This window comes from Lichenostomus cassidix, chromosome 1Aa, assembly GCF_008360975.1.
Source record: "Lichenostomus cassidix isolate B80296 chromosome 1Aa, HeHo_3.0, whole genome shotgun sequence".
Classification (NCBI taxonomy): Eukaryota; Metazoa; Chordata; class Aves; order Passeriformes; family Meliphagidae; genus Lichenostomus; species Lichenostomus cassidix.
In genome coordinates, this window is record NC_139480.1 from 74,190 (window position 1) to 101,369 (window position 27,180).

Consider the following 27,180-nt stretch of genomic DNA (forward strand, 5'->3'; position numbering starts at 1 on the left):
GGGGGAGAGCTGATGGAGCATGTGTTTGAGATCCATGTGGAGAGTGTGAAGGGACTCACACCCTTACAGTCCACGGTGTGGGGAGAGGCTGACTGCTACATCCAGTACTATTTCCCAGTTCAGGAGCCTGGTTGTGGTGCACTGCAAGGACCTGGATTGCATGATGGTAAGTTTGTTTCATCATTTTCCCTTATTTAGAGCATTGCTTCTTTAATTAAATATTGTTTAGCCATGTTCTCTCTGCCTAAGTAAGATGGGGCTTTTTTTCCTGAGCTTTCATGCAGCCAATGCTTGTTTTCTTTGGAAAATTTGGCTTAGGCTACGTCACAGTTGGATATTAAGGAAAATATCTTCATCAAAAGAGTTATCAAGCTCTGACACAGCTACCCAGGCCAATGGTGGAGTCACCATCCCTGTAAATGTTCAGAAAGTGTTTGGATATGGCACTTGGGTACATGAATTACTGGTGGCCTTGGCAGTGCTGGGTTAACAGTTGGGCTTGGTGACCTTAGAGGGATTTTCCAACCTCAACAATTCTGTGATTTTCATGGATACACCAACAGAAGTGTTGCTTAGTTTAGATCACTAGGACTGACATAGAATGGTTTGGGTGGGAAGGGACCTTAAAGCCCATTGAGTGCCACCCTGCCTGTCCCCCAGGGACACCTTCCCCTATCCCAGGTTGCTCCTAGCCTCATCCAACCTGGCCCTGGACACTTCCAGAGATGGGGCAGCCACAGCTTCTCTGGGCAATCTGTGCCAGAGCCACCCTCATGGGGAAGAATTTCTTCCCGATATCCAATCTAAACACACCATTTGTCAGATTATAAAAGAGTATTTAAATATTTGCAATGGTAGGAAAGAACACAGTGTTGAGTGTTTTGAAGCACTAACATCTATTCCCACTGAAAAATGACAGTCCATTGTTCCACAGTAAGTCCTGTGGGATTTTTGTAGTGTCTTTTTAGCAGAAGTTCCCAGCCTGTGGCTCACAGGGTCGTGGGGCTGCATGGATTGCTTGTAAAAGCTTTGAACTGAAGCTCAGAAGAGCTTTCTCATAGAGGATTTTGTTTCCTGTCTGTGGGTCCTGCCTCCTGAAGGATTGCAAGCCGAAAAAGGTTGAAAGCCACAATTGCAACTATTTTTAACCAAGTCTGCTCAATTCACAGGCATCACTTTAAAGTCATTTCGAACAGCTACCACTCTGTGTGTCTCTGATCCCATCTTTAATGATGAGCATCATCACTCCCTGTTGGTTCCTGCTGAAAATTATGGACTTGTTGGGCAGCAGGGTCTCAGCTTTCCTGGGGCACTGACAGACAAATTAAATACTATGGGTCAAGGAAATCTTCCCTTTTCACCTGACGCTTTGCCAACCACCAGGCTGCAATTCCTTGCAGAAGCTCTAAGACTGCAGATATGCGTGTGCCAAGTGGGACCTGGATCATGAGCCTGCCTAGAACAATGTTGGTGGCTGCTCTAAACACAATCACTCACTCTCTCATGCTCCAATGACAATATTTACTGGATCTCCCTTGACTTCAGTGAAAGACCAGACACTTTGTTCAGAATATTGCTGTGGTAGGTTGACACTGTCTGGATGCCAGGTGCCCACAAAAGCCTCTATCAATCATTTCCCTCCTCAGCTGGATAAAATAGAGCCAAAGGTAATGAGCTGAGATAAGGACAGGGAGACGTCACTCACTGATTACCATCACAAGGGAAAAAAGGATAAATTAACTGAATTTATTAACAATCAAAATCAGAGTAGGATAATGAGAAGTAAAACAAATCTTTGAAACACCTTCCCCCTATTCCTTTTTCCTTCCCAGGATTAACTTTATTCCTAATTGTCTCTCTCCTCTCCACCAGCACTGTGGGAAGATGAGAATGGAGGTTATGGTCAGTTGATGCCACTGCTTCCCTCTCAGGAAGAGGAGTCCTTGCGCTGCTCCAGCATGAGGTTCCTCCTACAGGAGACAGTTCTTCATGAATTTCTCCATTATGAGTCCTTCTCAGGGGCTGTGGTTCTTCACAAGCTGTGCCAATGTGAGGTGCCTTCCCTGGGGTCAGTCCTTCTGGCACTGCTCCTGCATGGGTCCTTCCATGGGGTCAGTCCTACCAGGAAACCTGTGCCAGTGTGGGCTTCTCTCTATGGGCCCACAGGTCCTTCCAAGACCTGCTCCAACACGGGGCACTTCCACAGGCTGCAGCTGGATTTCTGCTTCCCTCCTGTGGACCTCCACATGCATCAGGAAGACAACCTGCTTCATTATGGGCTGCAACACGGGCGGCATCATGGGCTGCAGGGAAATCTCAGCTCCGGTACCTGAAACACCACCTCCCACTCCTTCTTACCTGACTTTGGTGTCTGCAGAGCTGCTTCTCAGTCTTTGCTTCTCTGGCTGCAATTGCTTCTGCCCGATAACTTTTCCTTCTTACATATATTATCCCAGAGGTGTTACTACAATGGCTGAAGGTCTCCGCCTTGGCCAGTGGCATCCTGGAACCAGCTGGCATTGTCTCTGCCAGACATGGGGGAAGCTTCCAGCAGCTTCTCAAAGAAGCCTCTCGTGTGGCCTCCCTGCTACCAAAACCTTGCCATGCAGACCAATACACATTTGAACATCACAGAAGCCTAAATATAAACAAGAATAAGTCCAATCTAAAGTTTTGTTACAGGTTTGCAAGTTCTTCCTCCTGCACAGGAAAAACATGCCGGCTATGGCATAGGCACTCTGTTGAACTTTTCCTGCATTCTTCTTTCCTTCTGCTTCTCTCTCCAGATTCAAAGGAGCTTCTGATCATGACCTTATCTAATGAACAGTGAACAAGATACAGTTTGCTGAGTTTCTATCTGTGATGCATCACTCTTCCCATCATGTACAAAATCAGAGAGTTATTTATGGCAGCAATGATCTAGAGCATCAACTTCACTCCAGCGTTCACATGAACACCACAATTCACAAGTCACCTTGGTGAGTTGTTTCTTTTGATTAAATTGTCTCCTTGAGAACAAAAAGAAAGACCAATAAAGGATATGTGAGGCAATAATACTAGGATCATCTTCAAATACTTCATTTATCATAGAAACACAGAATGGTTGAGGTAGGAAGGGACCTCAAGGATCATCTTGTTTCAGCCCCGTGGCATGGGGCTAGATCAGATTACTCCAAGCCTCGTTTGGTGTGGCCTTGAACATTCCCAGAGACTCAGCTGTATGAGAGGAGAATAAGTAGGACAATGAGTATATAAAAGATTTGATCTCTCAAGTAATTCTTCTGCTTTGAGAAACTGTGTAGCATATTTTCTTGTTTGCTAGAGTTCTTTGATCACAGAAAGCTCAAACAGCTGAGGCAGGGGACAGATTTGTCACTCAGACTGGCTTTTCTTTCAGTTCTTGTGATCTTATGACTAAAGCTGCTTATGTAGAGACTACCAAATCCAAGCACATCTGGTATGGACTACAACCATGACAAGAACAGTGCAAGTTACATTCTTTTGATAGTTCTCCACACTAATAACAGTTTGAAACTCTTCTTTTGTATGTCACATCATTTCCTCCACGCTCCCATCACCCAGTTCTGCTGGCGCTCTTCACAAACTTGGCGTTACTTTCAGTCCATTTCAGAGTGACAATCTGGGACACAGAATAAAAAGGAAATTTGTGCCCTGAAATTTGGCCTTTAAATTTTAGAAATACAAGCCAAATACTGCCACCCAGATCCAGTTTTTCTGAACCTGCCCTGCATTTATGTGGCTAAGCTTCAGTATTTGTACAGGAACATGCACTCAAATACACAAATATAGCAGTGTCTTTCTCTTTTTACTTCCGTATTCAAGTTTATGGAAATTTTGTTTTAAAAATGCTGTCTCTCCTTCCCTGTGTTTCTACGTCCTTCTGTCTCTTGGCACAGCATTTCCTTCCAGCTTGATTTATACGCTATGCCGACGGTTGTTTATCATGGCCACAATGTGCGACAGGTCCAAGCTTTTCATCATAACCTCCATGAACTCCTCATCTTTCCTTGCTCCCTCCACAAATTCCTCCAGAGAAAGTTCACCTGTGTCAGACACAAAATAAAAGGCATCAGAATCCACATTTGACAGAAAAACGAGTACAGTGATCTAACTTTAGAGACCACTTACTATATAAGCATTGTTCTAAAGCACCATTCTAAAGACCACAGAGAGTCTTCTTAAGCTTTCATGAAACATCCCAAGTATCCAGACAACACCGGCTTCCTTTTTTTCCCATACAAGGGAAGGGGTACATAAGAAAGAATAATAGAAGTGGGTGGCTAAGGAGTGGCATCCTTCTTTAGCTCGAGCTGTCACAGTACTAGTCTGCCCTATACTTGCTGGTTTTCAAGGATAAAGGATATGACAGAAGGAGGCTGTGACAGGCAGAAATACATTTTTCTATCCTAGGCCAAAAAGCCCTTGTGCAGGGTGGCGGCCCAGCAGAGTTATTCTGGAATAACAAAAGAGCCTGTCAGAAAGTAATGAGCACCTGAAGTAGCAAGGAAAGAGATGCCTCTCAGGGACACAGAGGGACCACAGTGACATTGATCAACTTTTGACTGAGCATTTCATGTTCTTGCTGTACTGGTTGCAGCAGACCCAGTGAAGAAACTCTGAACTTCAACATTAAATTCCAGTTCTTCCTTTCCCCACTGACATACTTAGGAGCAGCTGGGGCCATTTGTTATTTCCCCCTTCTAACTGGCATCAGCTACACAGTCACATACAAAAAGGAAAACAAAACGCCACTCCAAAAACCCACTACCAAACTCATGCGGACAGAACAAAGCTGAGACTTGGTACAGGGAACAAATCCTGTCACACTGACTCTGTGTAATGCCAGGAGAAAAATCCTTTTTGGTCCATGGAGAATGTATTACTATCTGAGAATGCAAATAGAAAGAAAATATGAACTGAAGAGGCATAAAGTTCAATCAAGGAAGGAAGAAATGGATGTTACTCTGTAGAACAGAGACTCTCTGAGCTGGAAGACAATGCAAGAATCTTACCATCGCCGTTCACATCAATCCTGTCAAAGACTCGGTTGGTGAACTCTTCTGCACTTGTTTCATGGTCACCACCATTAATAGCTCGAATAGCCTAAAATAAAAGAGCAAGAATAAGAAGCTGCCTAATGACTCCCAGACTGATTCCACAGGTCAACATAGATTCAGAATAAGACAGGCATGCCTGGTACCTTCCCTGTGGCAGCAGAAACCTTTCCCATTGGAATTTTTCTCTTCTTCTTCTATGTTTTATAAATAAAGAAAAAACTTTCATGTTATTGAAACGGCCTTTTGGATACAGGCAGTCAAATGCCTGGGCCAATCAATCCCTGAGGGCAGATGATTGTTGGTCCAATCCGAACAGCCCTCTGATGTGTATATAAATTGTTAATTATTTAATAAAGTTTAGTTCTTTCTAGCACTCAAAAGGATTCGCCTCTTCACTCCGCTAACGGTCCAACAGCGACACTTCCCCACGCAAATGAACAAGCATCATAGGAAAAAAAAGCACAAATCATCAGGCCCTATATGGAAAGCACTGAAGGGTGCAAAGGGAGCGTGGCTCTACAGCATGGAATGAGCAGCAAAACCCACAAGATTGGCCTAATTCTTCTTAGATACAGTTTACATGCTGCAGAAATGGCAGAATCAGAATCCACCTAATTGATCCACTTTGGCCCACTCCTCTGTGACCCTGTGGTCCACCAAGCCTCAGAAACACTGTCAAACAACCTCCACACTTGACATGAAATTCCTTTGTTATACACTGTGTTAATTTATTTCTATTCTTACTTTCACAATTTCCATTTATATACTGCTCACTGTGTATCTCACTTCTCCCTAAAGCTCGTTGGAAAGTCATTTGCGTCTTGAGAAACTTTCAGCATTATCCACTTCCGTTTGCTACAATTCTTCTTATGTATAAGTACATAGTGCAGGGTTCTCTTGTCTTTCAATGCTAATTATTTCCTTTGTTTAAGGATGCCCATGAAATATGTGATTCCAGAGCCTTTTTACTGATTCTAAGACTATTCATTTCCTACTTTTTACCCTTTGCTATTTGGTAATTTTCTGCATTCTTTTTCAAATGCTATTTGATCCTAAAACTAAGTATCATCTCAGCAATTTCCTAAGGTTACCAAAAAAGACACTGAACTGCACACACAAAATTCAAAGGGCAATAAATTGCTTTCCACCAATTGTTGCCCACAGCACTTATTTCTCAAGAGCTCTGTGTTAACTATTGCTATCTGTTGCTTCACTGTAATGACTGAGTATTTCTATTTCAAAGCACCAGTAGGAGGCTGTATGTTATTACAGTTACTGATTTCGGTCAGGCCTCTTTGATACCCTGCTCTGAAATTCTTATTCAGATTAGAATGCATTACTAACATCTTATTAGTGCTTTATCAAATCAATTTTATGACATTTCATATTCAGAAATATGAATCTTTCATTGTCATTGAATCTTTCTTGTGTCTTGGTAATTTTGCATTATCTGCAAAAAAAACAGAATTTGCAGCATAATTGATTCTGAGCTATTTATAGTGATCGTTATGCCCATAATTCCAACCCCACGCACAACAGCTATTTACATACAGTCCTTTCCATTCCCAATCATTCTTCTTCAGGCTATTCGCCAGAGACAAAAATGTTTTATTATGTTGATATTTAGGAGGTGATTCTAAAAAGCAAGCTGGGAGTAACTCTCCAACTTCTCATGGGGAAAAGGACATATGAAGGACACATTGCAGAGATGGCAACTTACAGTCACAGAGACTGAAATGTTGGAAAGTACAATTTAGGTCCCAGGCAGCTAAAACAATTTTATGGTTAGCTATGCTGTAATGTAAGCTGTGGTGACAAAGAAGAGTATGTCAAGTCTGCTTATTGCATTATACAGTGGTGGGGAATTCTGCTCGGAGAAGGAATGATGTTCCTGCTTCTCATGAACATCCATAAGGGAAAAGTCTTGTGTGATTTGTCTTTAAGGAAAGAGGCAAGAATACAGACCCCTGGAGATTCACCTTAATGATGTTGAGCAGTTCGTGTCGATCAATGCAGCCATTGCCATCTACATCATAGAGCTTGAAATACCACCGCAATTTCTGCTCCATCTTCCCTCGGAGAACGAGGCTGAGGGCAGCCACATACTCCATGAAGTCAATATATCCATCCTGTGGGAAAACAAAAACCAAAATGTACCAGCAATAAATTGAGGGAGTTACTACTCTGGAGTTGTTTTACCTTATTGCTCTTTAGATTCACAACTGAAAGAGAAAGACAAACAAATGACACAGAGACTTGGACTTAGGAAAAATCTTGAGTGCACTGACACATGTTATTTCTCTGGCCAATAAATACCTTGGGTCCTAAAGTTATGATCTATTACATGTCTAGGCTTCCCTCTGCTCACCACCTGCAGTGAGGGAACCTGCCACTCTTTGTTGTCAATGTGAACAAAAGCCCCCTTTGTGCACCAAAGCTGACTGCCTGCTGAGAGAAAATATTGAGCCTAGCCCATTGGCTGCAAGTTTTCTGTACTGGTGTGCTCTGCCTTTGTGGGAAACTATGCTATTCCACTAAGCCATATATCTCTTCTCCATTCTCTGGAAAATGAATTGACTAGGAATACTTTTAAAAATACATAGAGCATGATTTGACCACTGGGTAAATGTAAAGTTTTCAGGTTTTTATTATTCCATCTCTTGAATCTGCAAAGAAACTTTGAAAGCTCTTGTTTCTTCTGCAAGAAAAATGCCAGATAGTAAAGGTTCGTAGGCTCTACATTTAACACTGACTAACATTTGAAGTGGTTAAAAACAAACTACAAATAAAACACATACCTAGGTCAAAGATTCCAAATAACTACTTTGAGAAATTACAGAGCAAAAAATTGAAACTTTCAGTTGCTGAGGTATTTAAACAAAGTCCGATGCCTTTCTGAAATGGATGTAAGTAAACATTTGCAAAAGGTGAATGTAGGTGAACTAGCAGAGCACTGCTGTTTTACAGCAAGGATCACAACATTTAAAATATTAATTTTGGGTGGGAAGAAGGGCATGACAGGCTGAGAGATTAATGGCTGGTCAGCATGGAGAACAGAAGATTCCAGGGAGACTTCTGTGCCCCTTCCTGTACGTAAAGGGGGCTTAGAAAAAGGCTGGATGGACACTTTGGACGAGAGCATGCAGTGATAGGACACGGGGAAAATGGCCTTAAACTGAAGGAGGGCAGGTTTAGATTAGGTGTTAGGAAGGAATTTCTGACTCTGAGGGTGGTGAGGCCGTGGTACAGGTTTCCCAGAGCACCTGTAGCTGCCCCTGGATCCGTGGAAGTGTACAAGGCCAGGCTGGACAGAGCTTGGAGCAACCTGGAATAATGGAAGGTGTCCCTGCCCATTGCAGGGATGGCACTGGGTGGTCATTAAAGTCCCTTACACCCACACCATTCCATGTCTCTATGACTCTGTGCTGCCTCTCTCTGACATGCCCAGCACACAGAACAGGCTCCTCTGTGACAGCAGCCCTGGACTGGGGGCACCACGGGTACCGTGAAGGCCGTGAGTACTGTGTCAGTGGCTGCACTGGAGGTGACACCTCAGTTCTGGCTACTGCCACCTGTGCTGGCACCGATGGCTTTGCTGTGGCTACTCGTCCTGCTGGCCCTGGCTGGGCCTGTGGTGGGCACCTGGGACACCTGCAGGTGAATGGCCCCAATTTGGGGGTTCCCCAAAGGGGCCCCGCATGTTCCCCACACCCGTACCACGGTGTTCCAGCCCCAGTCCGTGGAGGAGGAGCCTCACTCCTTGGCCAGTGCCCCCCTGCTGGTACAAGCTGCGGGGCTGTAGCAGAACCAGGGAGAATAGATGTACCCCTCGGGAGTCCCTGGTTCTCCTGCCACTCAGCGCCAGGCTGAAAGGGACCATGGGGGTCTGGCCCATGGCTTCCGACCACAGCTCCGTGGCTTCTGCTGATGGCACGTCCCATGCCGTGGGTCACACCAGTGTCCAACCAGGGGCCTGGCCCGGCATCGTCAGCATCCAGGCCACCTGGGAGAACGGCACATGGCACATGTGCTCAGGTGTCCTCCTCAGCTCCCAGTGGGTCCTCACAGTTGCACACTGCTTTGCCAGGGGTGGGTAAGGAACAGCAGGGACAGAGATGTCCCCAGAGCACCAGAAGGTGACCCCACAGCCCCACGAGTCACTCACATCCCGTCTCTTTCCTCTCTGCTTCCCTCTGCCTTGGGAAGCAGAAGGCTGGGAAATGCTGGGCTGCTGCAGCCTGTGGCTCTGCTCCCTGTCACTCCTCTCTCCATCTCCTCCCCAGGGACATCGCCAGATGGGAGGTGGTGATTGGGGCCACAGATCTGACTCAGCTGGGCCCCGAGTCCGAGCTGCGCCATATGCAGAGGCTGCTGGTGCACCAGCACTATGTGCCTTCCACGGCGAGGAATGACATTGCCCTGGTGGAGCTGGACCAACCCGTGGAGTGCAGCGACTACATCCAGCTGGGCTGTGTGCCCGACGCCTCACTGAAGGTCTCAGAGCTGAAATCCTGCTACATCGCCGGCTGGGATTTTGTCAAAGGTGAGTTCCCAGACAGGATGTGTGCTCCGAGAGTGAGCTGGGCACCCTGAGGTTCTGGGCCGGCCACAGACACAGTCCGGCTGCAGGACGCCAGCGGGGCCGGGGCTCGGAGCAGCCTGGGCTGGGGAAGGAGTCCCCGCCCAAGATGGGGCGTGGAACTCGATGAGCTTTAAGGTTCCTTCCCAGCCGAACAGCTCCGAGAGTCTGTGAAGCCTCTGGAGAGGAGGGTCTGGCCCTTCCTCCAGAGCCAACAGCAGGGACACAGCTGGACAACATCACTCCGTAGGAAAGGGGCAGAGCCAGTCCCGGGGAAGGGGCAGAGCCAGTCCCGGGGAAGGGGTTCACCCCAGGCAGGGGAGGGGATGGGCACTGAGCTGCTAGGGACTCATTCCCTTCTGTGCCCACAGCTCAGGGAACAGGCATGGTGCTGCAGGAGGCCAAGGTCCACCTCATGGACACGGAGCTGTGCAACAGCAGCCGTGGTATGCGGGGGCCATCTACCCCTGCAACCTGTGTGCTGGGTACCCACAGGGCAGCATCGACATCTGCCAGGTAGGAGTGTGTGACAAGTCCCTCAGCCCCCGGCAGCACAGGCACCCCCTCACCCTCCAAACACGGCCCGGCACAAGCTGGGCCTGGCCTGGTGCCCTGCCAGCCCCAGGTCCCCACCACTGCCTGGGCTGCCCTTCCTTTCCCCATCCGTGGGTCCCTGTCCTGTGTCCCCTGGTCCCCAGACCCAAGGCCTGGTCCTGCCCACAAAGTTCATCCAGCGCTCCTGGCAGACCCAAGGTGTGGATGTGACCCCAAAACATCTGTCCTCCACACATCTGGGACCACGGAGCATTGTTTGCAGAGCCCCCGACCTGCTCCCAGCCGAGGAGTGAATTCCGGGAATGCAAATCTGGCAGGGGCAGGGAGAGAGGAACCAGCCCTGGTGCTGGCAGCAGCCCCCCACAGCCCCTGAGCCCTCTCTCCTGGTGCAGGGGGACAGCGGGAGTCCTCTGGTCTGCAAGGACAACAGAGCTGACTATTTCTGGCTGGTGGGAATGAGCAGCTGGGGAAGAGGCTGTGACAGAGCCAGGCACCCTGGGATCTACACCTCCACTCAGCACTTCTACAACTGGATCCTGCTCCAGACAGGCCTGAGCCCAGCAGAAAGAGCTGGTCCAGCACCAGAGCCAGTTGTCACCTCGACCCCTGAGCAGCGTCTGAAACCAGTACCAGAGGAAGACATCAGCTTGACCCCTGAGCACAGCCAGAGACCAGCGCTGACATCCTCGGGCACGTTAATGCCCGTGGCATTCCCACACCAGATCCTGGTGCAATTCTGGAATCTGATGCAGGAGTTCCTGCAGTTTCTGAAGGACAGAAAGGCTTGAGCGGCAATGGGATGAGCAGGATCCAGGGCTACAGTGGACCATGGCATTTCCCGCTGGCCAAAGGTAGCCTTGGGGCCAGAGACTTCTCTGTCCTGCCTGTGCTGCTCCGCTGCGGCCACGCCGATGCTGACGTGACTGAGGTATTGAAATAAAGTCTCTGTGTTCACCATTAAGCGTGTTTTCAGCCCTGCTCAGTGCACCCGGGGGCTCGGAGAGTCCCTGCTCTGTCTGTCCATCTGCTGTGCTGTTCACATTCATTCTTCAGCCTTGAGAAGGCTCCAGTGCCCCTTCCAGTGCCTGAAGCAGCTTATAATAATGGGAAAAGAGTGCATTTTTGCATGGGCAGGTCGTGATAGGACAAGGAGGAATGGTTTACATCTAGAGGAGGGCAGATCTGGATGAGTTTTGGAAGGAGTTTTTACTTAGGGGGTGGTGAGGCCCTGCCACAGGTTGCCCAGGGAAGCTGTGTCTGCCCCATCCCTGAAGTGTTCAAGGCCAGGTTGGACAGGGATTGGAGCAACCTGGTCTAGTGGAAAGTGTCTCTGCCCATGGGAGGGGTTGGAATGAGACGATCATTAAGGTCCCTTCCAAACCAAACCATTCTATAATTCTACGATTGCAACTTATAAAAGAAGAATATTGAAAGTTTATCCTCTTTGTCATCATCAAAGTTCTCAAAATCTGAAGGTTCAGCGGGCAGATGATTCCATCCATCACGTCTGTACTACAACAGGGTGGATTTTCTTCTGGGTGCTCTTGTTCCCTGCCCTTGTTCATAAAAGGAGCTTACATTAAGTGACTGACTATTGACAGACTAAGATTAACTGATGTAGGTCCATCTCCACTAGTTGCCACACTCTTATTTTATTCCTCCTGTGATCACTATCACTTTATTGAGATGATAGCTTTTTTTCTTTTCTGACAAAATTTGAATTTGAGAATCTTCTTATAATATCTTTACTGCATAACACATGGCTCACAGGAGAACTCTGGAATGCAAATCCTTGAACAAATTTTAAAGTCCTTAAACATCCCAAGAAGTGAAAGAGGTGAGGTAAAAGAAAGCTTTTGTGAAAAAGCTTTAGCTTAGGAAACTGCTCTCATCACTATTATCATCCTGGGCACAGAGGACTTTGGAATGAGAAAAGATGTTGAGGTCTGTAGTCATTTCCAGTCATTGCATCTGCCACAAGACCTCAGCTACCCTAATGGAGCCTCTCTGCTCCTCTCTTTAAGAATTTTGTAATATTCCCAAGCATTCCTTAACTCCTTATGCTGTCTCACATGTCCAAAATGACATTCTTTGTCAGTCCCTAAGCTTTCCTTCTTTAAGACTAACTCTGTGATTTCCCACTGGGTTCACATGCCTCTGTGACTGGACCCTCCTTGACTCCAGAACCCTGGAGCAGAGAGCAAAGCTGAATTGTCCCAGGATGCCACAAATCCAGATTTATTTGTCATTAATGCAGGTCTGCAAGCATAGGCTGAAATACATATGGATAAAAAGCTGGCAAAAGAGAGGGCCATTGCATGCATAAAGGAATTATGGGGGCTACTGTTTTCTACCGGCAGGTGCCCATCACACTACCGACCACCTCGCTCCTGCTTCCTCCTGCACCTTCGGGCACCAAGGAGAGCCACAGATGTTGTCTGCCCATGCAGTGTTAATTTCAGCTGCCAAATACCTGGAAATTACTCCTCTGTGAATGCTGTAATGATTTCTATTGTGTCTGATTCCTGTGGTCTCCACGATCTCATACAGATATACTTTTGAGAAATAAGACCAAGAATAAGAATAGTTAAATTAGCACTTTGCTAGTCCAACATGGCCAAGTCAAATAATATGCAATAAGGAATTTTCAAAATTCAAAGATGAACTTGCACAAAGTAATTAGATAATCAGGTATACCTGTCTGTGTCATCTATGTTATTACCTGCACACATCCATTTGCTCCTTGCATTTAGCTACTTTACATTAGCATCCCTTGGCAGCTTTCCACACCAATGTTTGCAAGAGAAAATGTTTGCAAGAGAGCATTTATGTTCTTTTTGTTTGCAAGAGAAAAACAAAGACTCTAAAAGTGCAAGAGTTCTAAGCAGCACGAGACAGTTAATTCTCCTGGCTGGAGAACTTACCTTGTTCATATCAAATGTGCGGAACATCTGCTCAATGTACTTATTGGCCTCTGGATCCAGCCCTCGAAGCCCAAAGAACTGCTTAAATTCATGCTCTGTCAGCTGTCCAGAAGGACACTCTGTCATGAACTTCTTGTACCAGTGGTGGATCTCAACAGCCTGTAGATCATCCACTGTGGAGCTGCTGTTGTTTCCCATATGTATCTGTGGTCAGAAGAATGATGCTACAGGAATGATCCTCTTCCTTCTGTGGCTCTCACAGCACTGCCTGTTTGCTCCCGTCTAGGTTCAACACTAATGTCAGTTACATGAGGGATCTAACTTTCTGCAAGTCAATTATAAACATTAATCTGCTTAGAGGCTGATCCACAAACCAGTAAGTTTCAATGATACAAACAGTCTTCTTAGAATGGAAAGGAGATGCAAGATAATCTAGCAAATCACTGCTATTTCAGGAGCTAAAGCAGAAAGGGTGAGAAGGTTAATCAGACCCTGGAATTGGGAGCTATACTGGTTTGGTAGACTACCCTATTTTTAACTTTGATATAATTATACAGGAAGATAAGATGAAATGCCTACAAGATATGGAATGTGAGGTTAAGTAAAGATCTCCTCCTCTAACTGGATTTGAGAGTCTGTTTTTTCAAATGGACATGTTGGGTAACTGAGTGTTTAGGACCAGAAAGTGTTACAGAAGTGGCCCTGTACAAGAGGAAGGTTATGTGGGAAAAAGCTCACCTCCATGCACACAAAGAGGCACAGAGGAGCAATGGGGATTGGGTGAACCCAGATATTCCCCTGGCGTGGCTAATCTAAGAACCACCACAGAAGTGCAGTCAACCCATGGAAGGCTCATCTGCACAAAGAGGAAGGAGCAAAGAGGGACAACCACAGGCTGGGGAACACAAGCCAGTAAGAGAAATGAAGGCCCTATCCTAGCTCCTTCTAAATAGGTCGCAGGAGACCCTTGGCCCCCCCCTTGGGCCTAGAGGTGGCACACATCATGGTGAGTCAGTGGGTGAGGTTGTAGAGTACCTTACAGACTAGGCAGAGAACGGCCTAGGGGCATGGAAAACACTGTGGGGTCCAGGGCAAGAGCATTTGGGGATTGCACAAGATGATGCACAACACGGTATTTAGGGGAGGAACAAAACATGGGGAAAGGGATGGGTCTAGGTGGCTTGGGAATTAACAAGCATGAGAAAATGGAGGCAAGAGGAATACGAGAGGATGGTTGCATGTAGAATGGGGCTAATCATGTGGGGCTAAGTGTGAATGTCTAGCCAACCCTTGTGCCTGGTCCAGCACAGTCTTTCCTGTCTCCTAGCACTTCTACCTTTTTTTTTTTCCTGGCTGTACAGCGCTGTACTCTGGGAATATGTGTGCATGGGCATTTAAGTGCCCACAACTAGATTGAGTGAGATCATGTTAATCTGTGATTGCTAGTAAATAGCAAGCCAGACTAGCCAGCAAACAGGCAAAGTAGTTTGGGAAACAGGTGTGTGTGTCTCTGTTAGTGAGACCACTGGAGTCGTTGACTGTTAGACTGAAGATGCAGGGCTGAGAGTGACGTACTTGTCTGTGTGTTTCTTTGTGCAGGAGACAGACAGCTACATCCTGAGAGCCTCATGTACTGGAGGGACACACAGCGTACATGTCTGTTTGTATCTTGTTGAGTGCAGTGGAATCTGACTCTGGTGGGGTTGTGTGCCTTGGAGGATCTGGCATGTCCAGGTGCCAGTAGCTGGGGAGACCAGGCATCAAGAGGCAGCTGCTGAGTAGGCTGGATGTCCAAGCCCAGAGACACTGTGTGTTTCCCACTGATGGATGTTCACAGAATCACAGAATGGTTTGGGTTGAAAGAGTCCCTAAAGGTCATCTAATTACACCTCTTGCCATGGGCAGAAACACCTTCCCCTAAAGCAGGCAGAGTCAGGCAGAAGGGGAAAATCTCCTCCCTTGCTGGCTGTGCTCCTTTTGATGAAGCCCAGGCTACAGTCGGCTTCCTGGGCTGTGAGTGCACATTGCCAGCCCATATTCTGTTTTTTATTCACCAAGACCCCGAAGTCCTTCTCCACAGGACTGCTCTCAAGTCAGTTGTTACCCAGCCTGTACCCATGTTTGGGATTGCACTTGGCCTGGTTGAACTTCATGAGGCTGGCACAGGCCCTTCCCTCTAGCCTGTCCAGATCCTTCTGAATGCCCTATCCCTTCCCTACAGAGTATCAGTCACACCATTTCAAATACACATTTAAAGCCAAAATTTATTTTTAGTATAATAGAAATTTTAACAGTCTAATTAGGAAAGTCATAATTAATCTACATCTAATTACAGAAAAGCAAGGAAAAATAATGTAGGTCAAGTACTTATATACAAGAAAAAAGCTGCACTGGTAGCAATAATCCAATTAAAATTACAACACACATGCTTTGTTTCTGTGCTTTTCCTGGTGTTACACTCACCTGCCTGCTGCTCCTCCTCTGGATATTAAGATCTGTGGTTCACTTGGATGTTTGCAGAGAGGGAGGGGAGAGTCATGGGAAGTTGTTAGCATCGGGAGTCCTTCACTGGGAGGAATGTGAGGTTCCTGTTAATGGTTTCCTCATTCTCTCTACTTCTTCTTTTATTTTTTTCCCCTTTCTTCTCTTTTCTTGTGCTTAGACTCCTATAGGTATGTGTTAGAGTTGTAAATATCTCATTCTACCTAGAATAACTGCTTGCTATTACTACCAATATAAGCCCATGGTTGTTCCACACAAAGATAGGTAAGTAAAGTAAATTAGCCACAGATACCTGGAGAAATTGCTCTCACAGCTAAAGTGAACAAAGTGAAGTCAACAAAGTGAACAGAGCTGCACGCAGGGCATGAAAAATTCAGAGCAGGTGTGGCAAGCCTTGGTCCTGAGGCCCTGTGAACTGGGGATAGAGGCCGTGGCCATACCAGGACAGCACTACATGGTACCATCAGAAATAGGAATATGGTGCATCTGAGCGCACTATCAGGGTGGCCAGGAGGAAAGGAAACTGTGCTGCTCAGGCTTCCTGAAATCTTGCCCGACACCTGGCTGGGGACAATCTCTGGTACCAGTAAAGACTACTGAATGGTAGTGAATGGATCAAGAGTTCTGAGAATGACTCAAGGAAACAAAAAACTGGCCGGGGCCAGCAGTCTGCACATCCCTGGCAGCATTGTCACCAGGTGGGGAGGAGAATTCTGCCCCGCTGCCCCGCTCAGGTGAGATCCCACCGGCAGAGCTGCCAGCCCTCCGAGTAAGACACATGTGGAGCTGCCGAAGCGGGTCTAGAGGAGGCCACGGAGATGCTCCAAGGGCTGGAGCCCCTCTGCTCTGGAGACAGGCTGCTCTGGAGAGCTGGGGGTGTTCAGACTGGAAAAGGTCCCAGAAAGACCTTATTGCAGCCTATCAGGATACAGAGGGAGCTTAGAAGAAAGAAAAATATTTTTACGCCATGACCTGTAGAGCCAGACCAAGGGACAACAACGCTCATGCGCAAGAGGGCAGGTTTGGATTGAACATCTCCGGTAGCTCTCAAGGCGGGGTTGAAAGGGGCTTGGAGCAACCCGTCCTAGTGGGAAGTGCTCATGGGAAGGGGTGGGACTGGGTCATTCTTGAAGGTACATTCCGACCAAACAAGTGGGCAGCCCTTCGGGCGCTGCCCAGCAGTGAGTGAGCGGGCCGCGAGTCCCCGGTCCCCGGTCCCCGGTCCCCGGCCCCCGGCCTCCACACGGACCTGGCCCCACCCCCGTCGCCCACCGCCCCGTCCAAGCCTCCGTCTCACCAACACCCCCGGCCCGGCCCGGAGCGCCGCAACTGATTGGTCGCTGCCTTGTTATTGGGCGGGAGCCCAAGGCTTTCTCGGGATTGGTGACTTTGTGCCATGTTGCAGGACAACCATGGCACCGAGACCGCTGCTCCGTCCAGATTGCCTGGCGATCCCGTCTATCTTTAAACCACCGTAGCTGATTGGTTCTTCTCCCGATGGGGGGGCGGGGCCCCGGCGGAGGCGGAAGCGGCGCTGGCGCGTTCCGGTGCTGAGGTGGCGCGGTGGGAGCGGTTTGGCGGCAGCGGGCTCGGTGCGGGCTCCTCGACAGGTTAGAGCCGCCCCTTGGTGCTCACTCACCCCCCACCCCGTGCTGCAGGTCAGTGCCTCCCCCCGCTCTCGGTGCTGTCAGCCCGCCCTGTGCGGTCCGCGGACTCTGCCGCCCGGCTCTCGGTGGCGGTTGCCGTCCGGGCTCCTTTCGTGGCCCTGCGTGGCTGGAGCGGGTTCGCAGCTCCCTGTGGCTCCGGCCGTAAGGAGCAATGGGCCGGGCTGGTGGGGCGGGCCTCTCGCTCCTGGCTTTGCGGCCCAGCCCAGCTCCATCCCCGCCAGCGGTGCCCCCAGGTACCGGGAGCGCCCGGGGAAGGTTCGCACTACGCGGAGCCTACCGGAGGTGTGCGGTCCGGTAACTCTGCGGAGCTGCTGGGGCCCGTCGGCGCTGCCTGCCACCCCTGTGGCGGCAGGAGCCGCCGCTCCCGGGACCCGGCACGGCGCTCCAGTGCTCCCTGTCGCTCCCGGTTTCTCTCGGAACCCCTCTGCACAGTGTGATAAGTTTGGCCCAGGGCCTGTGTACAGCAGCAGTGCTTTCAATGAGTATTTGATTTTAAACGAAGGGAAATGCCAGGAATTAACTTCTTCTATGTATCATAAACTTAGAATAAATTAGGGGAAAATACTGTCAAGTCTTTCTTTGCTATGGCTGATACCTAGGGATAGAAATGCCTGGATTTATGCCCTGCTTACTCCAGACTGTGCAGAGTAGCAGTGGGCTTAGGCTGTTTGGGTCAAGGATGTGTATTTCCGAGCAAAGGAGCCTCCTCCGGATCACTGCTGGTTGCCCGTCCCAGTGTTCAAAGTAAAGACCCCCCAGCAAAAGTTCATTAGTCATATGAATGCTGAGCAAAAGGTTATTTTCCACTGCAGCTAGAATGTAGAGGATTCTGTCTCACATCCTGAGCACAGCGAGGGTTCTTGTGTTCTGCTGTTCATTAGAGAGATGGGAATCCATACGGTGGTCTGAGCCTGGGAGAGCACAAGTCTTGTCTCTGAGACCTGTACTGTTTGCTTTATTGGGGTGAGGCAGTGGAGCACAGAATAACCTCAGCCCATTTGTGTTTGAGGGGAAACTGCCTGTCATTGTATAGCACCAGGATATTCCTGCCCCAAGTCCTTGAGGCTAATGCATAGGACAGCCACCACTCTCTGTGCTGACTCTTGGCTTTGGGACAGAATTTAAAGCCATGTTATGCTTGTTCCTGGATTTGTTCTTAGGGAGGGGTCAAAGAAAGCAGAGCCTGGCTCTCTCTCGCACCAGTGGTGTCTGGTGACAGGATGAGAGGCTGTGACCATGAATTGAGCCACAAGAATTACCTTGATTATCAGGACGTGCTTTTTCACTGTGTGGGTTACTGAGCAGTGGCGCAGGTTGTGAAGCCTCTGTCGTTAGAGATACTCAGAAGCTGCCTGCGCAGCCGTCCTGGGCTGCTGGCTCTGGGTGGCCTGTTTGGGCAGGGAGCTTAGACCAGATAACCTCCTAACTTCAGCCAGTCTGTGGTTCTGTGCTATGATTCTCCTCAAGCCATTTATTTGTTGTCCTTCACTGAATTTTCTCCAGTGAGTTCCCACCTCTTATTCAGGGGAGCCCAGAACTGGACATATTACTCCACATGTGGCCTCTCCAGTGCCCAGTAGAGAGGAAGGATCCCCTTCCTCCTGACAACGCTCTTAATGCAGCCCAGCATGCTGCTAGCCTTTGTCATGAGGGTGCATTGATGACTTAGGTCAGTTGTCCACCACAATCTCCAGCCTCTCTCTGCAGTGCTGCTTTCCAGGAATGAGTTCCGAGGGATGCTGTCCAGAGCAGTGGCCCACCTTGGCCCATGTTTTCTGTTTTCTTTACATAGACAGCAAACCTGTTGCTGTTTATGGAATTGTAGGAAAACTTTTTCTTCCCCATTCACATCCCTTGCCATATTCAATTGACAGAGAATATAATTTTAAAAAGTATAATTTAAAAGTGCATTCAAAAGACATGAATCTGTAAGACTTGAGTTCATGTTGTTAAGGTCCACATCCATTCAAAAAGCTGCAGACGGTTCCTCTGTTTGCATTTTGAGGATGCCAACTGTGAGCCAAACCCAGCAAGGCTTATTAGCTTGGGTGCAGTATCAGGTTAATGTGGCCGACCTGGACAAAGGCCAAGGAATATTTTCTCAATCCAGGTATGCATGCTTGAAATTGTAATGCCTGTAGCATGCAGATATGTGCTGAGCCCCATGCAGATGTCTAGATTCTGCTTCTTTTTTGTATTTCTAGTACCGCTTGTAATAATTTATCTATTGGTTCTCTCGGTCCCAGCCACATGTTGTGCGTTTTTGAGTTTAGGAAGCTGTGGCCTAATGCTCAGTTGGAAGATCTGATCCATCCTCTTCCAAGTGTTGGAGACAGTTAGAAAGAGGCATTTTTGCATTTGGATGGATGTTTTCTAAAATGCACTGCTGCCAAGACAGCAAGTTCGGTTCCTCATTGGGTCCTCATGGGAGTGATGGTTTATAAAACTATAAATACTTTATTATTCTTATAATGGAGCAGACATTTCAGGTCTCTAAATGAGTATCTCATATTACCACCTTGGTGAGCAGTTGATGTCATCAGAAGAAATTTCCCTAGCAGGAGCTGTACAGCTGTACTATTTGGGAATTCCATGCCTCAGTCTCACCCAGGGCCAGCTGAGAAGTGAGCAGAGCACCAGGACTTGTTTCACTGACTGTTGTGTTGTTGCAGAATGTGAACAATCCTGGAATTCTGACTGTGCTTCTTGAGGAGTTGCATCCCCTTGAGCTCTTTGCAGGAGCCTGTCTGAGGTCTGACTTCCTGCAGCAGGTCTTTTTGCTACACTAGCTGCTGCTCGAGCGTTTTATTCTATCGGCTGAAAAGACTAAGCTCATGCTATGCAGTGTGAGAAACCAGGGCATGTCTGCAAATCCATGTTTCCAAACAGAGCAGACTTCACTTTTTATGCTTATTGCGAGTGACTGACTAACAATCCTGTTAGTCAGTACAGTTAGAGTGTACAGTATAGGGTGAAGGATGGGGTTATTTCTTTACTATTGGATAATTTATTTTCTTCTTCTTTTTTTGTTTCTTTTTGCTTCTGTCTCTATAAAAAGTCTTGGTTCATGCAATCTGTCAGTAGTCAAGAGATAAAAAGGAAGGGCACAGAAGACCTGTCTGTGACTGCTCTACCTTGGAAACCTTTCTACTGAATCAGCAGACCTATGAGCTCCTTAGAGCACAAAGCAGGTTAGTGTTCACATGCCCTTTGCTGCTATTGATGCTCTAATGTGCATTGTCGTGTTTTCTACTTCTGCAAAATCAGATGACTGCTACAGAAAAGTAATGCACTGTTCCTTTCAAGTGTCAGTATTTTCACACATTTAAGTGGCAATCTAAGACCAAAGATTTGCTTAGTAAGACAAAGGAGGTCAAGAACGGGTGGATCTGTGTAGCCAACTTCAGAAGCCTACTTCTAGTGAGGCAGACACATCTTGTTATATTAAAAGATTCCATTTGATGAAGATAATTGTAATAATGTAAACTTGATCTTATAGCTAATGTGAGTTTGCCTAGTTTCAGTTTGCACTACTGGAACTTCTGTAATTGTACAAATGATTGTCATTTTCAGGTAAGGACAGTTCTGTGGCCTTTCTGTTCAGAGATGTCAAATGTCACATGTGACCCCTTTTTATTGAACACTAAAATGATGATTCTCTGATTCTTAAGGGACTTTGGGAGTTCAGCTGGTCAAATCCTTTGCTCTTAGCATCTCTAACATCAAAAATCAGATCAGGTTGTTATGAGCCTAATCCAATTGAAATTGCCTATGCTGCAGCTTGTATCCTCTGCCTCATGTCCATCTGATGTGGGCCTTAGGACCTGTGTACCTAAGAGGTATGTGGCTCTGTCTTTAGCTACCTTGTAGGTGTTTGTGGGGAGGACAGCAATTGTATACCAGTCCTCACCTGCTGTTCTCAGGGCTGAACAAGCCCAGCAATCTTATACTATCCATATGCCTTGTAACCCCAACCCCAGTCATCTTGGGGGCTCTCTGCTGTACTTGATTCAGTATTTTGAAAGTGAGCACTCTACTTCAAATGTAGTCTTAGAGGTGTGAATAGAGAGGAGTAATTGCGTTCCTGAACCTGCTGCCTGCAGTCCTACCAATACAGCTCAATGTACACCTGACCTTTGCCTTGGCCACCAGCACTCCGTGCTTGTCTTCTGCAATACAGTTGTTCAGCTTGTTGCTCCACACCCTGTACCACTCATGCTTTTCCCATCCCAGGCACAGACTTCCACGTTTCCTGGACTTTACAATGTTTCTATCCATCTGTTTCTCCAGCCTGTTGATATCCTTCTGGTTGGCAGCTCTATACTCCGGCTTATCAAATGCACATTCAAATTTGGTGAATTTACTGAAGTGGAGTGCATCCCATCATCTCGGTTAACAATGGAGAATTTAGTTTGCTGCTCTTCCCAAAATGACAAGTTATATGTTGCTGGCTGGTACTGCTGCATGTTTTTTGGTTCTTCACTTGTACTTGCTGGATCAGTTTGGCTCCTGAATTTCAAGGAAGAGAAAGAAGATATGCTAAGCAGCAGCCAGAGAATATATGTCCTCTTCAGACTATTCCCCTGTGTCAAGATCCTGTCCTGTCCCTTATGTGACATGCAGAGGTTTCATCATCTCTCTAATGTGACACACTTGGGTCTCTTTAGCAAACATCAAGGCTCGGTCCATTATTTCCACTACTTATTAGCAGAAAGCTAATTTTATGTTACAGGCCATGTTTGGCCTGTAGAGAAATTACTTCAATTAACAATCACTCTTTTTTTCAGTAAACTGAGCAGGTCATGTTTCTGTAATATCATTGTTAAGAAAGATCAAGAATGAACTGTGAGGGTGACTTGGCACCTGATACAAAAATATATTTTTCAATCATACATGTAGAGCAGTGAAGGAATGTTCATGTGTCTTGACACCAGCACATCTTCTGTTTTTATGTTCAGAAGGTCTGGCTGCTCTTGTTAATGTGACCATTTTCTTTTTCCTGAGGTTTTACTTTGGCTTTTCTCTTGTGGCGAAGGAGACAGATTCCCTTCAAGCCTGGTCACCAACTGCTGTAACATTACAGATCAGCATGAGGAAGCTTATTCTTCATAGCAGTTTCCACTCTGGAGCTGTATTCTGACTCTTGGTTTTGTTTTAGGCTCAAGATGCTGAGCCGTTTGTCAGGTTTAGCAAGTACTGTTTTACAAGAGCTGTCTGGGGAGGATGGAGATGCAGTTACTGAACCATCTGTTGCTGTAAGTACAGTGTTGTCCAAAGATTTTCAGATCTTATTGACAATTAGTTTGAGGGATGTGATTCATTAGACTACAATGAGAACTGTCTTCTGCTTCTTCCGTGCTGAGCACTAGACTGAGCTGTCATTTCATTCTGCTTTTCTTCTACTCCTCACCTCTTAAGTCAGCATTTCTGTCGGGCAGACCATAATCTATTTAGTTTTCACATCTCACCTCTAGGAAACAGAATTAGGGTGAAGAAGGACTTTTAAGAGTACTAGTGATTGTGTGTAGCCGAAAGGGACGCTCTACGTGGTTGGGCGACAGTGGAAGGCTTCACCTCTATGCTGCCCTTTGGTATTGAGTGAGTGGATAGTGTGTGAGGGTGTCTCTCATTTGAGACACAGATTTGAACATGAACAGATTTGTTCATGTTGTGTTCGGCAAGGTACTCCTTGGTTTTGTGTATTGGCTTATTGGTTCTCTGAGCTTTCCTCCTGGTTTCACCTAACTGTATATTTCTACAGGCTCCATGAAATGCCTGCAGTGATTAGAGTGCAGCATTTAGGAATGGAGCTGAAGATATCATGTGGATAATCTGCTGCAGACTGTTTACAGTCTTTTTCCTTAAGATCAGAACACCCATTTTGTTGTTTCAGGTACAGGCTTTGGAGTCAGAAGCAGAAAGCATGGAGGAGGCACCTGAGGAGCTGTTGGAGCGCCTAGCCCAAACAGAAAAGCTAGTTGTTCAGCTGAAGGATTTGGTTCGAGAAAAGGATGCCCTGCTCCAGGAAAAAGAAACTGTACTCAAGGTACCATTTCTTTCTCTGGGGGCCGAGAGTAAAATGCTGCTTTAGTTTTCTGTGTGAGACAGTCTCTAGTTTCTTTTGAACATGAGATACCTGCATGACTAATGGCATCAATTCCAGAGAGTTATTGGAATTTGAAGAATGGACCCTAACCCAAGAGATGTAGGACAGCTTCTGTTAGTTTGATTGGGTTAATTTAGTCTAGAGTAGATAAGTTACATCCAAGTTACACAGCATTTTGTCTTGGAGCTCCTTGAGGCCCATGCAGATTTCCAGTGGCTCTTATAAATACTAATACCTTGTGTGAGGTTGTTGTTTCCCTTCTTCAGAGTGTTTGACCCAGAGTAGGCTGTGCTGTGCTCATCCAGTAGTCCAGTGGTTTTATGGCACATTCCTCGAGGTATGTGCTGCCTACCCTGACGTGTGGTGGGAATGCACTTACTTGAGGTAGTTCTGAGGGACTGCATACAGCCGAGGAAGTCAAACTGAGCTTGTATTCACGGTTGAGTGAAGTCCCTGAGTGCTCTGTCCCTCGAAAGGAAGTGCTGAGGTAGAAGCTACCATTTTTATATGTGTAGTGTTTCAGAACAAATTTGGTTTGCAGATGTGTTTGAAATAGTGCTGTTCCTGGGGAGGCAGAGTTAGACAGACTATGGCAGGCTGACCAGTTGTGTGGCTTTTCAAAGTGGTGCTTCATGGGTAACAACACTGGAGTCTGAGGCGCAGTCAATGTGTGTCCTTCTCTTACAGAAAGAGCGAGAGGCAGCGGACGCGAAGCTGATGAAACTTAAACTTCAAGCCAAAGCCAAACTGGCCTCTCTGAACAAACGTGTCGAGGAGCTGACAGAGAAAGGATCACCGCTGCCTACACAGGCCTTAGCAGAAGAGCTGGAGTATCCCAAGGTTGGGAGAATGGGGCTGCTTAAAAGATGTAGCTTCTGTTGATAACCTGGCACTGCGTGATGTTTCAGGTCACAGTGAGCCAGCAGGTCCTATTTGTCTTACTAGTGGGATGTTCATAGTTCCAGCAAGGATGTCTGTGCCTGTGCTGTAGGAAGCCTATCTGTCCTGCTTCTGCAGGACAGTACCTGTCCTGGTACTGCAGATGCCCTTGGAGTGCTCAGCTTGATCTGCTCAAGGGCGTGGGCTAGTTCCGATTTGCATAACTTTGGTAATCCATTGTAGCCAAGCTCTTTGCTGCAGAAATCGTGTGTCTATCTGAGCTATGAGTTTCAAAGTGTTACTTGTCATGTCAGTACAGCAAACGTTAGCTGGAGTATAAGAACAGAGGTAAGGAGGTCGTTGAAACTGGAAGGCAGTAACTTAAATAAAATTTAAAAAAAGAAAAAAAAATCAGTGGTGTAGCTTCCTGAGCCACCAAAAAGTTCTGTGGTTGACAAACCGTAATTGTGTAACGCTAGGTAAAAACTGAGGGGAAAGTGTCCTCTACAAAGACATTAAAGATGCTGTTAGCTACTTAAATAGAAGCTCCTATTGGAGCTGGTAATTTTTGAAAACACAACATTGTTCTGCCGATCACATAGCTTTCTTTAAAAAGTTGGTAATATTACACAAGGAAAATGGGATACGAGTCCAAAATGGTTTCCAGACATCCGGTGATGTTCATTAAACCAGAGAACATAAAGGTTATTTCAGGCACTGAAAAAAACATTAAAATGTTACAGGAAACAATGAAAGGTGTGTGTGAGAGCTGTCAGATGAGAGGTGACTACTAACAAAGTGAAAATTGGTTCTATGACTTGTGCTGATTGTTTTTGATTGAGAGCATCATGAAATCATAGAAATGTTCTTCTGTAATTCCCAATACAAACTTGAGAACCTTTCTCAATGCAAAGCACCATCTGGTTTTCTATATGAAGAATTGTATGATCTCAAGGATTGACATAATAGAAAAATAACGCAAAATTTAACAAGTGCACAATCGAGCATTTCTGCGCTCATAACACTCTATACTGCAAGGCCATGAGCAACATTCCCTGGCTGCAGAGGCCAGTGGAGACGATGAAGGCTGTTTAGCTGTGTTGTTTGACATTGCTGTCCTGGTGCTTAGACTCTTTTTTAGCTTATCTGCGTGCGGCATGTGTGTGTAACATCTGTGTGCTGTTGCACGACTTTGTGTAGACTTGCTGTTGAGGACTGGTGAGTGCTCTTGCTTCACAATTCAAATTTATCAGTTGAGGGCAAAATGAGAAAGCTTATAATCCGTTAATTGGTGCAATATAGATTTTAAAAAGAGGCCTTATCTTTTTTGTATAACATTCTTGCTATTCTACTGAGAATGGCAAGGCCTTGCTTGTGTGGAGTGTTGTCATATTCTGCTTTTTTGGAATCAGGGAAGATAAATTCTAAGGGCAGCAAGAGACTTTCTGTTGTCCCGTCATGTTAGTAGCTGCACTTGGGAGACACTTGGACAGCTTGGTTATTTAGTCAACCAAAATCAGAGAGAGAACATCATTTCGTTCTACAGTCCTATGGGGAAGGTAAGCATCAAGAAAGTGGGAGAACTGTTAAAGTGAAAGGATAGTGCAGGTGCAACTTCTAATGTAAGTTAGCCACTAAGAGAAATGGCCTTCTAATTAGAGGACTGAGGGCTTGAGACAATCTCCAGTGGACATGGTATGAACCACAGCCTTATTTGGGTTGGGTTGGAACATAGTTTGAGGCAAATTATGTTAGGGTAGTTACCCGCAATATTATCTATTTCACCCAGAAAGCACTTCCTAGATTCTTTCTGGCAAGGTTAGACCTACTGAGAAGCTACCAAGTCTTTATTTACACTTATTTCTCCAAGTAGATGCTGTCTTGAGTAATGGGGGTATTTCCTAGACAGTTACCCTGCCATTTGAAGGTGAAAATTCAAGGTTGGGGTTAGGGTTGTGTGTTGTGCTGAAGTACTGAACATTAGCAAAGGGCTGTTTTTTTTCCTCTCTATGATATGGGCCCTATGGGAAGGCTGTATTTTAAGTATCTAATTAGTACTATTGCTTCCTGGGCTTTTAGCAGAGTGCCTTATTTTGAGGAGAATTGAAGTATCAGCTTATCTTGATCGGATAGTATTTGTATACAGAACAATTGAGGCTCCTCTCAAACTTTTAAATGGGTGAAAATAAATTGTGCTCAGATACAAGTGTTCATACATTTTGTAAAAACATGATATTTGAAAGCTTGAGCTCTGGGAACTGTGTGGCTGTGCTACTGTCCTTAATTGTGGCACTCCATGTAACGGCCAGAGTAAGAGGCTTTTCCAAATCCGACTGTAGTTGATTTATATCAATCCTGAAAGCCAATTACAAGTAAGCAAACTAATCCACCCATCTTCCCCCCTAGGAACTGCTCTTCCCTAGCTTTAGAAGTTACGTATATCCCTGGCTTCTTAGAGCTTCCTGCATTTCTGTTCTTTATTTTTCTGTCCTGTTCTATTTCTAAACTTAAGTGCAGTTAAAGCTTCCTTGTCTCACTGTTCTACCTACTGCCAAAGACCTTCTCTGTAGGTGAAACATCTTTTGAGGAACACTAGCCATTTATTCTTATTACACTGATTTATAAGTATTTCTAAAAGCCTTCATATTTTTTTCAGAATGGGTTTAAGGACATAAATACTCTGTAGAATTCCTGTTTTATTGATGGTCTTTGACCCAACACCTGTCACAAATAAAATGAAAGAGATGTATTTTTATATATGCAGTACAAAATACCCATCACTGAGTGCTCACAGTAGCTGGAAGGGCTGAGATGAGAGTGTAGAGCAGGTGGTGAGAGGGACCTGCCCTCACCCAGGTGTGAAGCACAGCTGTAGGTTCAAGACCCTGTC

At 46.4% G+C, this 27,180-nt stretch overlaps 3 protein-coding genes and 1 long non-coding RNA gene across 7 annotated transcripts in view; 3 read left to right on the forward strand and 1 right to left on the reverse strand.

Annotated features, from left to right (window-relative positions):
- Positions 1–11,173, forward strand: part of LOC146442951 (acrosin-like) — a 73,634-nt gene extending 62,461 nt beyond the window's left edge. Inside the window, exon 5 of the mRNA XM_085080276.1 lies at positions 10,605–11,173. Coding sequence (XP_084936402.1) covers positions 10,605–11,000 — 396 coding nt within the window. The 3' untranslated portion in view covers positions 11,001–11,173. The remainder of the gene's footprint in view (positions 1–10,604) is intronic.
- LOC146442963 (guanylyl cyclase-activating protein 1-like) lies at positions 1,726–16,953 on the reverse strand. Of its 3 annotated transcripts, XM_085080307.1 has the most exons (6): positions 16,888–16,953; positions 15,600–15,704; positions 13,137–13,461; positions 7,058–7,207; positions 5,034–5,124; positions 1,726–4,064 (listed from the first exon to the last, which is right to left on the reverse strand). In XM_085080307.1, exons 3-6 carry the CDS (start codon positions 13,332–13,334, stop codon positions 3,937–3,939), a joined length of 567 nt encoding a protein of 188 aa, XP_084936433.1. In that variant the 5' UTR covers positions 13,335–13,461; positions 15,600–15,704; positions 16,888–16,953; the 3' UTR covers positions 1,726–3,936. The 3 variants fall into 3 exon arrangements, with proteins under 3 accessions (XP_084936433.1, XP_084936424.1, XP_084936442.1); XM_085080298.1 differs by lacking the exon at positions 16,888–16,953 and having other exon boundaries at positions 15,600–16,846; XM_085080316.1 differs by lacking the exons at positions 15,600–15,704; positions 16,888–16,953 and having other exon boundaries at positions 13,137–13,481.
- Positions 2,840–7,260, forward strand: LOC146442964 (uncharacterized). The gene is made up of 2 exons (XR_014856179.1): positions 2,840–2,978; positions 7,023–7,260. It is a non-coding gene; the product is annotated as an uncharacterized LOC146442964 (long non-coding RNA).
- Positions 16,954–20,361: 3,408 nt separating the features above from the next.
- GOLGB1 (golgin B1) overlaps positions 20,362–27,180 on the forward strand; it is a 36,173-nt gene continuing 29,354 nt past the window's right edge. For both annotated transcript variants that reach the window (XM_085080334.1, XM_085080341.1), the window contains exons 1-4: positions 20,362–20,496; positions 22,464–22,560; positions 23,199–23,351; positions 24,099–24,251. In XM_085080334.1, the coding sequence (XP_084936460.1) occupies positions 22,471–22,560; positions 23,199–23,351; positions 24,099–24,251 (396 nt within the window). In that variant the 5' untranslated portion in view covers positions 20,362–20,496; positions 22,464–22,470. The remainder of the gene's footprint in view (positions 20,497–22,463; positions 22,561–23,198; positions 23,352–24,098; positions 24,252–27,180) is intronic.

Bases quoted from the DNA above. Each gene is read 5' to 3' on its own strand.
- LOC146442963 (XM_085080307.1), bottom strand. From the start codon at position 13,334: ATGGGAAACAACAGCAGCTCCACAGTGGATGATCTACAGGCTGTTGAG. The intron at 5,125-7,057 runs GTGAATCTCCAG...CTTTTATTTTAG, and splicing joins AACTGCTCAACATCATTAAG to GCTATTCGAGCTATTAATGG. The intron at 4,065-5,033 runs GTAAGATTCTTG...TGTCTGACACAG, and splicing joins GATTGATGTGAACGGCGATG to GTGAACTTTCTCTGGAGGAA.